We start from the raw sequence: 14,575 nt of genomic DNA, 5'->3' as shown, positions 1-14,575 counted from the left end.
GCATTTTCTTATTTTATTATCCATCCATTCACTCATTCATTTGACTTTATATATATATACATCAGTCCAATCTGACAGTGTTGTGCTAAAGTAAGAGGAGCTTTTAAAGTCATCCATTACTTATTTTCAGCCCTATCAAAACAGATGGGTCATGCAGAATGAGTGCATTTAAAAAAAAAAGTACATTAGAAGAAAAGATGTACATTTGTAATGTAGCACCTAAAATAATTAGTGGAATATAACGAAGTACACACAAGTATGCAAAAAAAAACAGGCTTCACGTGTGTTCTCAGAGAGCTCATGCGCTAGTGAATGGGGGAGTACAGCTAAGTGGGTGGGGTGATCAGCATAGCTTAACTGGGGAGAAAAGTGGTATAGAATTAAACAACATGCTAGGGGGCAGTGCAGCACTCAACAGCATCAAACTGATGGAAAGTTTTGAAGAGCAGCTGTCTTGTGTCCTCGCTGTTTTACAGTGACAAAGCTCTGGAAAAAAAAAGACTACTTTAGTATGTCAAGCAGTTTCTCTGATTTTGCTATTTAAAGGTATATGTTTGAGTAAAATGAAGATTGTTGTTTTATTCCATAAACTATAGACAACATTTCTCCCAAATTCCTCAAATAATATTGTCATTTAGAGCATTTATTTGCAGAAAATGAAAAAATGGCTAAAATAAAAAAATATTAAGAGCTTGCACTGCAGACACTGCAGAATACAAATTAGCTTAAACTTGTGAAGTACACCTGATAGTTGGGTCGTTTTTGAGGTCAGATCAAGTTCTCAACACAAACAAACCAATCAAGATATTGTTTGGGACTGAGCTGAGATCATCTGCTCTCAAGGATTTTGGTACAGATGTTTTGGAGCATATTTGAATCATATCTTTAGTGAGAATTAACAGGAGTCTGATTTTAAGTGCTGATATAAAAACCCTTAAAAACAAAGATAGGAACAGCGACCTTAAGAGTTTAATACCTCTAAAAATACCTTGTTTCCCCAAAACATGCAGGACAATTGTAGATTGGAGTTGATTGATAACAAGGTTAACTGCATTTTCTTTTTTTGGATTGGTTTAAGTACTGTGGTTTAAAGTTTCATCATTTTAAATAAACATCTTTATTTAAGGACCGTTTGACCTACAGGAAAGAATGAAATAGAAAATAAGAAGAAAATAAATTTTTACTCAATTCAACCCTCTTGCTAGATCTCTCAATCACTATACATCCATTATCTCTCTTTCTCCTACTTCCTCTTCAGTGCTTACTCGTTCCACGTGAGTGCGGATGGGCAGATGCAGCCTGTGCCCTTCCCTTCTGATGCCCTCCTGGGCCCTGGCATTCCACGCCACGCCCGCCAGATCCACACCCTCAGCCACGGAGAGGTGGTGTGTGCCGTCACCATCAGCACCTCCACACGGCACGTCTACACTGGCGGCAAAGGCTGCGTCAAAGTGTGGGACATCAGCCAGCCGGGCAGCAAAAGCCCGATGGCCCAGCTGGACTGCCTGGTCAGTACAACCTCACACACTTAGACTTGTTTACTTTCATCGTTTAAATACAGCTGCTGAAAATGATGCTGGAAGTCCAATAGACTGTGGATTTTATTGTAAAACTGTGGGAATTTTATGTACTTTTTTCTCTTTGCCAAACTTATAATAACTTATTTACTATTAAATATCAACTAAGAAGAAAAACAAGTGCAACAGAATATTGTTGTGATTATTCCGATAAATTGTATTAATCTATTGACATCATTAATACATTTTGTTTATTCTGTCACTTTCTTCAAGTCTGTGCTCTCTTTTTTTTCATCCAATCAGAACAGGGACAACTACATCCGCTCCTGCAAGCTCCTCCCAGATGGGCGAACCTTGATAGTGGGAGGTGAAGCCAGCACTCTGTCCATTTGGGACTTGGCCACGCCCACTCCACGCATTAAAGCAGAGTTAACGTCCTCTGCTCCAGCTTGCTACGCTCTGGCCATCAGTCCAGACAACAAGGTCTGCTTCTCCTGCTGCAGCGACGGAAACATCGTAGTGTGGGACCTCCACAACCAGACGCTCGTCAGGTAACCTGCCTAACTTGCAGACTGTTGGACAGTGAGAAATATGACTATGTTGGATTTAAAATATTTTTATATGTTTTGAAATAAATAATTAAAAATGATAACTCTGGACGCAACCCGGCTGTAAAAACCCCATTCCGATCCAAATTAAATTGGATTGGAAGGCCAACTTGCCTCAGACCCCTGCCCATAAGCTAGCCAATTAGATTAACTGGAATGGAAAAGACCACATCTGGGATATATTCATGGTTATTTGGGCCAGAGTGTCCTTTTATATTGGCAGTACATCTCTGCATGTAGTAGGGAAGCTGAAAGTGTAAATTTTAAGAAGTAGTGATCTGATGGTATTTATCTTTTATGTGAGTATACATTGGCTTTAAATGGAATGCTTTAAGCATAAGCTGGCCATGTGTCATCATGCTTGTGCATAAAAGAAGTGGGTGGGATTATTTTGGGTAGGGTATAAAAAATAGCATGTACTTACTGCTTTATACAAAAACACCCATTCCAGCTTTTTATGCAATACCCATTTAAATGTGGCAGGCCCTGTTTTGCAAAATGTCATCATTTCCCGCTGGATGTTCATATGAATTTAGAATGTATTATTTCCATATTCCAGGCATTGTAATTTTCTTCCTCCAAATGTGCATCTGAGTTGTGAATCTCCTGAATGCTGAGTTTAGCCTGTAGCTTGTCTCTGGGCGGGACGTGACGAATTGCTTATCGCACCTCATTTTAACAATCTGATTGGCTGCTGGTGAAGATTGCTTCCCATTTTCATAAAGTTTAGATTTTTTTATTCTAAACTTGCATCACCTGGTGAGTTTTGCCTTCATTACCTGAATCCTAATACTGGATTGCTGCCTTGCTAGTCTCTATAGGAAATGAATGAATGAGGTGATATGAAACACACTGAAATCCACTGCAGTTTAAATGCTGCCTACAAATCCCAATGCATCAGCCAGAAACTGCGAGTTACATAATGGTGGAGTAATTAGTGTCCATTTAGTGTCTTGTGTGTTGTTTTGTTTCTCTTCTTCCACAGGCAGTTCCAGGGCCACACAGACGGAGCCAGCTGTATCGACATCTCCAACGACGGGACCAAACTGTGGACGGGGGGTCTGGACAACACAGTGCGCTGCTGGGACCTGAGAGAGGGCCGGCAACTCCAGCAGCACGACTTCACCTCACAGGTACTGAAACAGCAGCAGCACCAGGGAACTGTGGGAAATAGAGTTTAACTAGCTTAAAAAACGCAATAATCATACTGTAACTTGTCTGATGGGTATAAAATTACATTGTTTTCTAAATTACACTGTTGGTTATCTCACTGATGTGCATGTGGGTGTGTTTCTGTTTCTCCACAGATCTTCTCTCTGGGCTACTGTCCTACAGGGGAGTGGCTTGCAGTGGGCATGGAGAGCAGTAATGTAGAAGTGCTGCACGTCTCCAAACCGGACAAATACCAGCTGCACCTGCACGAGAGCTGTGTTCTCTCACTCAAGTTTGCCTACTGCGGTACGTTTTAACACTTACACCAAACAAACAGTGCCACTCCCTCACACAGAACATTGGGTAGAACATTATAGCTATAGATCATAGCTATTAACCTTTATTTAAACATGGAAATGCATCTTTATATTTACAACCTGTGTAGTTATGAAATAAAACCTGGTTCTAAAAAGAGCGTTTTTGTTCCTGCTCTATCCTGACTCCTCTTATCTGTTCTGGTCTACATATAATGAAAAACCTTAACAAAACCCTAAAAAACACCAGAATGTAAAACACATTAAATAAAGAATTAACAAACAGTGAAATATTTAAGTGCCCAAGTGATAAAATAAGGGAATATTAAGTTATTCCAGGTAAAATAATTCTAGGCTGCAAGTGCAGAGTCAGTAAAATAGGATTTTCCAAACCCAGTTAAAGCAGCCAGCTCCTGCAGCATAATCAAATTACTCAAGTGTGTTTTATAATGGCCTGCATTTATAATGGCCACAACATCAACGTGATGTAGGAAGGAAAAAAAAAAAGGTCTACTCACCGTAACGCTTAGCTCACAGAGATGAATATTACAATTATTACCAATAATAAATTAGACGCAGAGGTGTTAATGGAGTCAAAGGGCCAAAGAGAATTAAAAACTAAAGACAGAACAGAATATTGCCTCAATAAGCATCTTTCTGGACTGCAGAGGGATGCCCTTGCATTGCGTTTTTTCATAGCTTCCTCACAAGATTATTTACATGATATCTAAAGGTTATCTCATTGATCCAATTTCAAGAGACTTGTACACTGTAACTTCTTCAGTATTTTCACATTTGGTAGAAATCTTGAGCTTTTAGTTTATATTTTTTAATGTGTATCGTTTCATGAAGACTCTCATAAAGCACCCCTAGTTTTGTTCCCTTACACTTTATATAAGTAAAGGGCAAATTGCAACCAGAGTCTGCACAATAGTGACCAGAGGTGGAGCCAGTCCTATTTGATCTACTTATTTGATAGACCTGCCCTCTTCTCCTAGAACAAGTGTCTCAGACCGCCTTCGTTGAGTTTACAGTGTAGCCGAAAACGGGCTGTTTTGTTGCTATAATTATGAAAAGATGGGTGAAGCTAAATGTCATATTGCTTAACTTAGAGAGAGTTTATGCTGTCTGTTTTTTCTCAAGTCATTAGCTGAAGCACACTATAAGTAGGCAAAACCAACACAGCACTTCAAGCATTGTATATCAGGCCAGCACTAATTAATTGTAATTTAAAGATATCTAACAGGGTATGATGCATTACCTGAGAATCAGAGCATTGATGTAAAATCAGCATATACTATATATGTACACTACACTGAGTAAATTAGAAAGTTAGAAACAATATCGTCAGTATGATCTGTAAACAGAACAGGCTCAAGAATTGAGCTTTGTGGGACACCTATAGTAATCCACCCAAATTCAAATTTAACATCTCTCACTGCACTGCCCCTAAGGTAATTCTGATACCATTTATAAGCAATTTATATATCCAATCAACTAAATCTGAAAGCCCCTAATACTAAAATCCATACAGATCAATAAAAATGGCTTTACAATGCTACAAGATTGGCATCTGTAACAGTGCTCTGTATTTCTATAAAAGCTTTAAGCGACAAGCTTTGAAGGGTATGAAAGTTTATCCTTGACAGGTTCAATGAATCAATAACCAGTAATGTATTAGCTAAATTTTCAGAGGAGAACAGATCTTATGTAAAGCTAAGCTGCAGCATTACTTAAACATCAGGGTCAGTACTGAACATAGGAATATCTGTGTAAAAATCATTACATTTAAAAGACACACATACTCTGATATTATGGGTCTTGTTATCTGTTATCTGATATCTTGGGCGAGTGTTGCAAGAAATGTTGCAGTCTGAATGATACATTCCAGGGAAAACTTTGCTGTGTGTGGGCAAGCATTATCCTGTTAAATAATATCAGTTGGAAGCCCTGCCATGAGAGACAACACATGGCCACAGAATGTCCTCCACAAATGGCGGAGATGTGTTACAGGATAAGGACAAATTTGTTTTCTTGCTCCATCCTTTCTCTTTTTATCAGATGTAGAGGGGGAGGCCTAGTCTTCATAATAATTTTATAGGTAAAATTACAAAACCTTAAAAGGTTTTAAAATCAGACTACACCTGTAATAATTTACATAATAGTCTAAACCATAATAGCATGCCAACTTTTTGCAGAAGTCTAGGGTGTGAAACTTTTGGTCAGTGTGTGTATATTTAAATAAATGCAATTCCCAAAGCCATCTAAAAGAGATTAAAATAGGGTTTAAAATAGTCTCTGATTATAAAGCAGCAGTGGGATCAGCATTCAAACCCTGTAAGGCTAAAGATGACTTATACAGATCTTATACAGTACACACCTGTAAATGATTGTTGCACTTCTTATGATACATTGTAATAGTAATTGTACACATTGTGCCACAGACTGAGTTGGTGTTTGTGTCTTGCAGGCAAATGGTTCGTGAGCACGGGAAAAGACAATCTGTTAAATGCGTGGAGAACGCCGTATGGAGCCAGCATCTTCCAGGTAAGAGAGATAAAGAAGCAGGCAGAGCAGAATTATCAAAAAGAAAACAGCTAAAAAAATAATTCTTAGCTTACAGCAGTGTGACCAGAGTATGCTGCTTTACTAGAATGAGTGGCTGCATACATAAGATCCCAACTTAAACCAGAATCCACAACACTGACATACTAAAAGCCCTGGGACATGAACCACTCAGATAACATGTACATGTGAGGCATGTATGGTTAGTACAAACTTGGACACTTTTTGACTTTGACTGATTTTCTGTCTGTTTCTTCTCTGACATGAAAACTTTGAGGCCTGGCTTGATTAGCGCATACTCTTCGATTCTGTTGTGCAAAAAGAGTGTTTTTACCAAGTTCTCGTTTCCAGCCACATCCACTATAACTAACCCACATCATATACCCCATGCTCTCATGACTAGACCACATGTGCAACACCACAAAAACAACTTAATTAAATATTATAAAAACTTACTTCAGTATCAGAAAAAAAAACAATTCAAATTCAGACCACAAAGAAAATAACCATTGCTTTTTGCCACAAAAAATGTCAGTGATGGACCCTGTCGGGATCAGTTATGGGACCAGGAGGGGTTAAACATGAGGCCCATCTATGATATCATTGGAACCATAATTATGGGGCTTATTTGTACAACACACCTGCATCCCATGCCCATCTAGAGCCCACCAGCCCACATTCCACCCATGTGAACCCCACACAAGCGTGTTGGCTTTATAGTATCTTATCCTATAACTTTCCTGCATTGAAAAAATGGGTGTTTTTTTTTTTACCTGTAACAATCTAAAAAAAAGTGCCTGCAAATGGCTATGTATATGTTCAAATATTTATGGACCCCTTCTAATGAATGTATTCAGCTACTTTATAAACTTTGTTGCACCTATTGCTGGTTTAGATGTGCAGTTGCAAACACTCAGCTAGTTTTAGTCAGTATAGAGATGTTTGTCAACTGAATATGAGTCTCTGCAGAAGACAATAAATATTAACTAATGGGCACCATGCCTAATGACAGGCATAGATTAAAGGAGTATAGAATGGTGTTCTATCCAGTACAAATATAGGCATGAGTTGTTAAGTTGGGGATGACGTGGAATTTTGGAGGGGGTTTATCAAACACTGTGACCTTAGGAATGCTCTCATTGTCAGCAACGCTCCTTACAGCAACGCTCCAAAATCTAGTAGAAAGCCGGTTACACCAACAGAATCTGGATAAACTATCTTAAAATACCCTTGATTTTGGAAGTTACCAAGTTTATATGACTGTCAGAAAGACAGAAAGACCTTTGGTGCATTGCTGCCAGATTGATGGACCTTGTTTATTGAGAGAGTGTGTATATTATTTGTGTGTGTGTGTGTGGAATAGATACAGCTGTTCAGAGAGCACTCGGCAGTGCTGATGACTTTATCGGAAGCTGAATGGAGGAGGAAAAATTGCCTACATGATTAATATTTCATATGAACCCACTGATGTCACCAACAAGGGTGCTATTTATTTCAGCTTAGGCGAATTATGGTATGCAAGCAAGCCTGACATGAACATTTTTCTGCTTCCTCCTCTTCCCCTCCTCCTTCTCCCTTCCTCTCTCTTTTTCTCTCCCTCTTTTCTGTCTCTCTTTCTCTAGTCCAAGGAGTCTTCATCCGTCCTGAGCTGCGACGTCTCCCCTGACGACAAATATATTGTCACCGGGTCCGGAGATAAGAAGGCCACTGTGTATGAGGTGGTGTACTGAGGCAGCGGGAGAGAGAGACTGAGGGAGCGATGGATGGACGATGGATGGATGGTCAGCTGGATAGACAGATGGAAAAAGGAAGGAATAAAAGAAGAGCACTGTCATGAGTGGGCAACCATGGGCAACCAAGCATTCTCTTTTTTCTAAACAGCATTTCCCAGCTCAGCCTCTGAAGTACCTGCTAAACACACTCCCCACAACCCCATTCCATCTCCACAGAGAGAGAGAGAAAAAGAGAGAGAGAGAATGAGACAAAGAAATGAGACATAGAGCGAGTGGGAGCACGAGAGAGAGAGAAAGAGAGAGAGTGAGGGAGGGTAATTAGCGCAGTCTCTAGATGAAGAGCTCAGCAGAGAGCAGAAAAGCCCACAGGAGACAGCGAGCACTTAGGGAGCTGCAGCTCACAGAAAACACACACATACCAGACAATCGATTCATTAGACATTAAAAAAACCTCACTGTAATGAGCCCCCAGTGCAGGACCACTCCTCCCCCCGAAAAGCCACAGACAGCAGAATGAACGAGTTGGCCTGGCCCTGGCTAGACCCAATTTTCTCCCTAATTTAGTCCTTGTCAGCTCTCTCCCGCTAGCTAGCTTTCTCCTTATCCTACAATAGCCACCGAACTGGGAGGATGAGGGCTTACATGCGTTTCTTCTGAGACACATGAATCCAACCATCGCATATTTCCAAGCTTTCAGTTCCTTATTAACTCAAAGATCTATATTTGGACAGTTTGTCACAACACTGAGTCGTAGCTAGCAGCTTATTCCATTTAGGTGGTTATTCAGAAATGGTGTACATCAAGCCTATGTTCAGACTGCAGGCAAATCATATTTGTGTCTCAGATCAGGTCTGTTCAGATGTTATTTGCTGCTGATGAGATCAGATTCATTGTATCAAAGTATCATATCTTCAGTGTTGTTCCATGAAAGGATCTAATGAAATATTACAAAAAATGCGAGGGGTGGGTGTACTAACTTTTGTGAGATGTTGTATCTCTAAAGAGCTGGAACGCAACTAGGAAGCTACATATTGCAGTAGCTAGCATTTAAGGCTAATGCTAGCTGACATTTTCTACTTTAAAGTGAAAAAAACATTGCTAATGCATCTTAATACAAATAAATAACTGTCCACATTTCCGCCCTGAGAATCATGTTTTACAAACTTTCTTGGACAACTTAATATAAAATGCATAGATCAGCATTTTCCAGTGTGGGGAAAAAAAAAAAAAAAAAAAAAAAAAAAACTTAGCTGACCTCAAAACATTTCTATAGGAATTATTCCCCAGAGTACCATCGTCCAGGGGAATTTCAGAACTGGTTTGACACATTAAGGCTACATTCATATTACAAGCCTCGTTAATCAATTCAGGTTTTTTTTTTTTTTTTGCTTAGATCGGATTTGGTCATCTTGACAATTCACATTAATCTGAAATGTGAATTAATTTGTCCCTAAAATGTGTTGTTTTGTTGCACTCCTGGTGTTGTGCTGAATTCTAAATCTTTGTTCAGAACCTAATTCTACTTGAGCGATGTTTTGTTGTTTGTCTGTTATTATACTTATAATAGTTATTCATTAACAAAAACAACAGGAATTGGGACAGTGTAACGTTCATCAGGTCAATTTCAGGCAATTTGAGCATAGAAAAATGGATAAAAAAAACGTTATTATTTAATTTTTTCCATTAAATTTGGTGTACTTGTTTTTTACTTTTTTATTTCTGCCTTTTGCTAACAGAATTGAAAAAAATCTTCTCTCTCTTTTTGTGAAAATTAAAATAGTTTTTTTTCCTGAAATTCTAATTGTGAGGTGCAAACAAAATGAAATAAAAAAGAGAAAATTGTAAAAATGCATGAAAACTCATTTCTTCTATACTACACAGTTAATAAATAAAGAAGTTTCCCCCATTTCTATTTTCAAATTTTGACTTAAATTGTCGGATAGTTAAATTGCTAAATTTACATTGACCCTTGTGCCTTTACTGCAGTGGAATGGAGTTGGATTTTGGCAGGGAGTCAGAATTTGGCACAAAACTAGGATCATCCTTTCACATTCATGTTGTGTATCCACAAAATGAATTCATATCCAATCTAGCACCATATATGAAAGTGATTCAAATCAAAACAAAGTTTCAGAAGTTTAGATTTGGCATGCGTACACAGCCCAGAAAAAAACAGACCTGTGTCTCAATAAGGCCGTTTGGATAAGTTCAGATTTGAGTCACTTCTGCCTGGTTATGTGAATGTAGCCTCAGTTAATGTGTTAAGGCTAGATCTGTCCCAATTTTTTAATTCAGAAAAAAAAATACAAGTGGTAGCAAGTTACCATGGGGTTTGTTAGCAATTAAAAGTGATTATTTAGAGGTAGGTTTATCTGGTTATCGCTGTGTTGTGCCCATCAATCACTGGCACCTTGCCCACAGGGCAGTGTTTACAGGCTATTTTTCACCTGTTGATATCAGGACATAGCGCCTGAATTCACCCCGTGTTTATGACTTCTGTTCCAATGAGGCTTCTGTGCAGTAAACTCAGAAAGTCATAAGTTCACGGGGACTGTATGAACGAACCCGCCCCATCTTTCTAATTCTGTATACATGAGCCACCAAACACCTGCACTGAAGTGAGCGATTGAGAGGGAGAAGAGAAAACAAGGCCACCTTTACTTACCACCCACAGAGCAGGGCTTATTATGCTCTCCGGATTGGAACTAGTGATGTGATTATGTGTTCCCAAACATGATGCACCACTTCCCCATACACGCCAATTAAATATTCATATGGTGAATGCCGGCTGAATTCTCCATCCTGCGCTTTATTTCCGTCTCCCGCGAGAGGCTTCCCCGGAGTCTAATGAGGAGCAGGTTGAACTCTCAGTGGGTTTCATCCAGCAAACAGGGAACAGCTACATTGTTCATTCTCATTCCTGTGGCCTAGTATATATATATCATTTCTGTCACACAAAAACCTTGTATCTCCAAAACGAGACGGAACTTTACTGGTGAAGGGAAGGAAACCTTCCTAACCTCCAGTGGCAGTCAGGGAGTTTAGTTTTTTTATATACACTTCATAATCAGGTTACTGCAGAATATTTCAAAGTTTGTCAGTCAGCACACTCTACACAGGCACCGCCCCTTGTCTGATCCATGCAAAATATATGACACCAAAAATCTCCAGAAAGGTTTCTCTAGACCTGAATCTCCGAACATTTTCCAGAACTTATACAGCTCTGGAAAAAATAAGAGACCACTTAAAAATTATGAGTTTCTTTGATTTTACCAAATTGATATCCTCTGGAATATAATCAAGAGGAAGATGGATGATTACAAGCCATGAATTCAAACTGAACTGCTTGGATTTTTGCACCTGGAGTGGTATAAAGTTATCCAAAAGCAGTGTGTAAGACTGGTGAAGGAGAACATGCCAAGATGCATGAAAACTGTGATTGAAAAAACAGGATTATTCCACCAAAAATTATTTTCTGAACTCTTAAAACTTTACGAATATGAACTTTTTTTTTTGCATTATTTGAAGTCTGAAAGCTCTGCATCTTTTTTGTTATTTCAGCCATTTCTCATTTTCTGCAAATAAATGTCCTAATGACATGGAAATGGAATTTGGGAGAAATGTTGTTTGTAGTTTATAGAATAAAACAACAATGTTCATTTTATTCAAACTTATACCTATAAATAGCAAAATTAGAGAAACTGGTTCAGAAACTGAAGTGGTCTCTTAATTTTTTCCAGGGCTGCATGTGAAAAACAATCAAGTGAAGATATAAGGTTTTGGTTTGACAGCAACTCACATACTGTATATATATATAGTCACGATCACATGAAAAGAAATACACTAGCACTGATTTATACACCACATTATAAATCACTGCAAGTCCGTAGAAGTATGTGCTGACAGCTGCTTCTCAGCTCCAGCAGATCTCAGTTGTAAGTACGGAAGCTTAAGTGTGAAGCTTATGTTTTATCAAGGTATAAAGCATGAAAGCAGCTCAGAACTTTTCTTGGAAGAGTGCCAGAGAAATACCCACTCTCCCTGCAGCCATACTCAGGTTAGTTCCATGCCTAAGAGGCCCTAAGATATACCCCTGTTGTACCCCTACTGTTTTTAAAGAGCTGTGGTTGCCCACCCAACCTGTGATGTCTGAAAGAAGAAGTCAAGCGATCCATGCACCACCAAAAGCCTGCTGGGAGCAAGATTTTGTTCTTTTGTTTTTCTTTAAACAAGTTTCTGTTCCTTCGACTTTATCTGATCTGTGAACCAGAGGGCTTCTCTCAGAATCTCAAAAAGGGAAAAAAATGAAAAAGGATCTTCTGGATGAATCTTTTGGATTGATTCTTTTGCTTGCTACCTTTCCAAACACAGAACTGTATGATTTTTTTTTTTTTTTTATGGGAAATTAGTAAAATAGTGCTACAGTGTTTTTCTGTTCGGTCTATTGTTATGCAGAAAGTATGGTGTATTTTTCCCTCCTTTCTATAAATGGCTGAATAAATGGCTGCCCAAAGACAGGGGGATTTGTCTCGCGTAAGCCGGACCCTTCTCTGCTGCCTTATCATCACAACCTATCTTTAATGTCATGCTATCGAAATATCTGTTATCTACTGTTGCCTAATGCTTTGTTTCTATACTGAGAATAAAAAAAACCCCACAATGTCCAGAAACTCCCTCTCTCTCTTTCTCTCTCTCTGTAAAGCCAAGGACTTTTTCTGCAAAGGCACAGCTGTGATATCTCTCTGTAGCACTTCCTGTGTGATGTATCAGACATGCATACATTGACGATTAAACTTGTGGTCATCTTTTGAAGCTCTGGAGTGTTTCGTCTGTGTGCAGGTTTAGTCAGCAGTATCATGTTATGAATTGTATGAGAAAATTTGAATCATACTGTACAGTATCAGTTCATATCAGATACACTTTATTATTTATTTAACGTTATTTTACATGCTCTACTCTTTGACGTCTGTCCACAGATTTCTGATGATGTTTAGGTTTAAGAAGGACTGTGAGGGACATGGCAGAACCTTCAAGCTTGGCCCTTGTAAGTTAGTATCCAGTCCAGTATGAATATCCCAGCTACAAAATACTTAAATCAAAACTAAAGAAGTATGATTTTCAATTAAAGTAATAAAAACATGCTCCAAAATGTACTGAACGTAAAAAAAAGAAAAAGGATTTAATCAAACAGGCTTCGAGTTTCTTAATTTATTTATTTATTGAAATATTTTGCATTGGAGATGTATTCAACCCTGACACTGTTGGCAAAATCCTATAAATGACAATTGAATCTGCTTTTATACATAAAAAAAAAATAAATACCAAAAATACCATGATTTCTTTGGATATAAAAAATTGCATTTGAAATTATTTAAATTAACAAAGATTCATATACTGTTCTATATGATTAGAGAGGATTCAAGTATTAGCATGGTAAATGGTAAAAATGTATTTTCAAAAAGCTTAAAACTGAATCTTCTTAAAACAACTTAGAAACACTTTCAGAAACACTTTCTAAAGGTAGAGAATCATTTTACATATTCCAAAAGGATGAGAATATCTCTGAATAGTTTATTACTTGAACTGGTGTTGATTAATCTAAACTGGAAAAAGTCTTTAAGAAAAAAATACATTATATTAAAGATGATGCAACAGTGGGAGACATAAAGAAGTGATTTTATTGAAGGTGCTGCATCATGTAGAGACATTTTCACACAGACAGAACAGTCCAGAAAGGCCGTCTGCTCTGTTCAATAACCGACATTTAGGTCGTCCATACCCTACACAAAAATTAAATAGGATAAAGTTTGGCACCATCTCACATCTAAAGACTAGACACAGACTTTTTAATCACAAGCTACGATTTTACAAAGACTGTGAGTCACTATTTGCAAGACTGCAACTAGATTCTTTCTGAGATTATTTCCCATCATGCTTCTGGTGGAGTTTACATACAATACATATAACATATTAAATTACAAATAATGTGTATATCAAAACTGTGATTTATCAGAGACTCACAACTTTTGTCCCCATCATCAGTTTATTTTTCTGCCACACTGTCAGTTTTAGATATTTTAATAGAATACATTTTGTGTTCAGCTCTGCCTATAAGCTTCTTTTCCTCCCTTTTCCCCCCCAAAGAATCACAGTCTCACAGCTATACATTTGCCTTTGTTTTAGATAGAATTAATGCAATACGAACATTACTCTTGCAAAATGTGTATTTATTAAACTAGTTTGTTTCAAAAATAACACTGCACAATAAAACAAAGTAGTGCAAAATAAAATAACTTTAAATATAATGACTAACATGCTACCTATGAATATTAAAGTACTGTACATATTAGTACAGTTAATATGTTAGTACAGTTAATAAGTAAGAACCATGTAAGGCATATTAACTGCAAAATGTGTTCTATTTCAGATCGTTTGTAAACAGTCACGTAAAATATTCTCGCTTCCCGTAGATCTCCTATTGGTTGTTGACATTGTTCACGTGACTATTTGCATGAGCCGAGTCTCAAGACTCACGATAATATTTAACACATTTAATTTATTCTGAACGAGAAAAAGACTGAGTAAAACTTTCAATCCTAACCACCTTACACTAAACGACCGAGATAACGCGACGGCAACTCGACTCTAGCAAGTATCTCGTGATTTTATCCCGACTCTGGACATTT

At 38.0% G+C, this 14,575-nt stretch overlaps 1 protein-coding gene across 6 annotated transcripts in view; it reads left to right on the top strand.

The window, feature by feature from the left end:
- tle2b (TLE family member 2, transcriptional corepressor b) overlaps positions 1-12,701 on the top strand; it is a 108,631-nt gene extending 95,930 nt beyond the window's left edge. For all 6 annotated transcript variants that reach the window (XM_015601293.3, XM_049466016.1, XM_049466015.1 and 3 more), the window contains 6 exons: positions 1,259-1,508; positions 1,821-2,068; positions 3,111-3,258; positions 3,433-3,583; positions 6,062-6,138; positions 7,779-12,701. In XM_015601293.3, coding sequence (XP_015456779.2) covers positions 1,259-1,508; positions 1,821-2,068; positions 3,111-3,258; positions 3,433-3,583; positions 6,062-6,138; positions 7,779-7,886 — 982 coding nt within the window. In that variant the 3' untranslated portion in view covers positions 7,887-12,701. The remainder of the gene's footprint in view (positions 1-1,258; positions 1,509-1,820; positions 2,069-3,110; positions 3,259-3,432; positions 3,584-6,061; positions 6,139-7,778) is intronic.
- The last annotated feature ends 1,874 nt before the right edge of the window (positions 12,702-14,575 follow it).

This window comes from Astyanax mexicanus, chromosome 16 (assembly GCF_023375975.1).
Source record: "Astyanax mexicanus isolate ESR-SI-001 chromosome 16, AstMex3_surface, whole genome shotgun sequence".
NCBI lineage: Eukaryota > Metazoa > Chordata > Actinopteri > Characiformes > Acestrorhamphidae > Astyanax > Astyanax mexicanus.
Note: the sequence above shows the minus strand (reverse complement) of the source record. Positions and strands in the feature narration are given on the sequence as shown.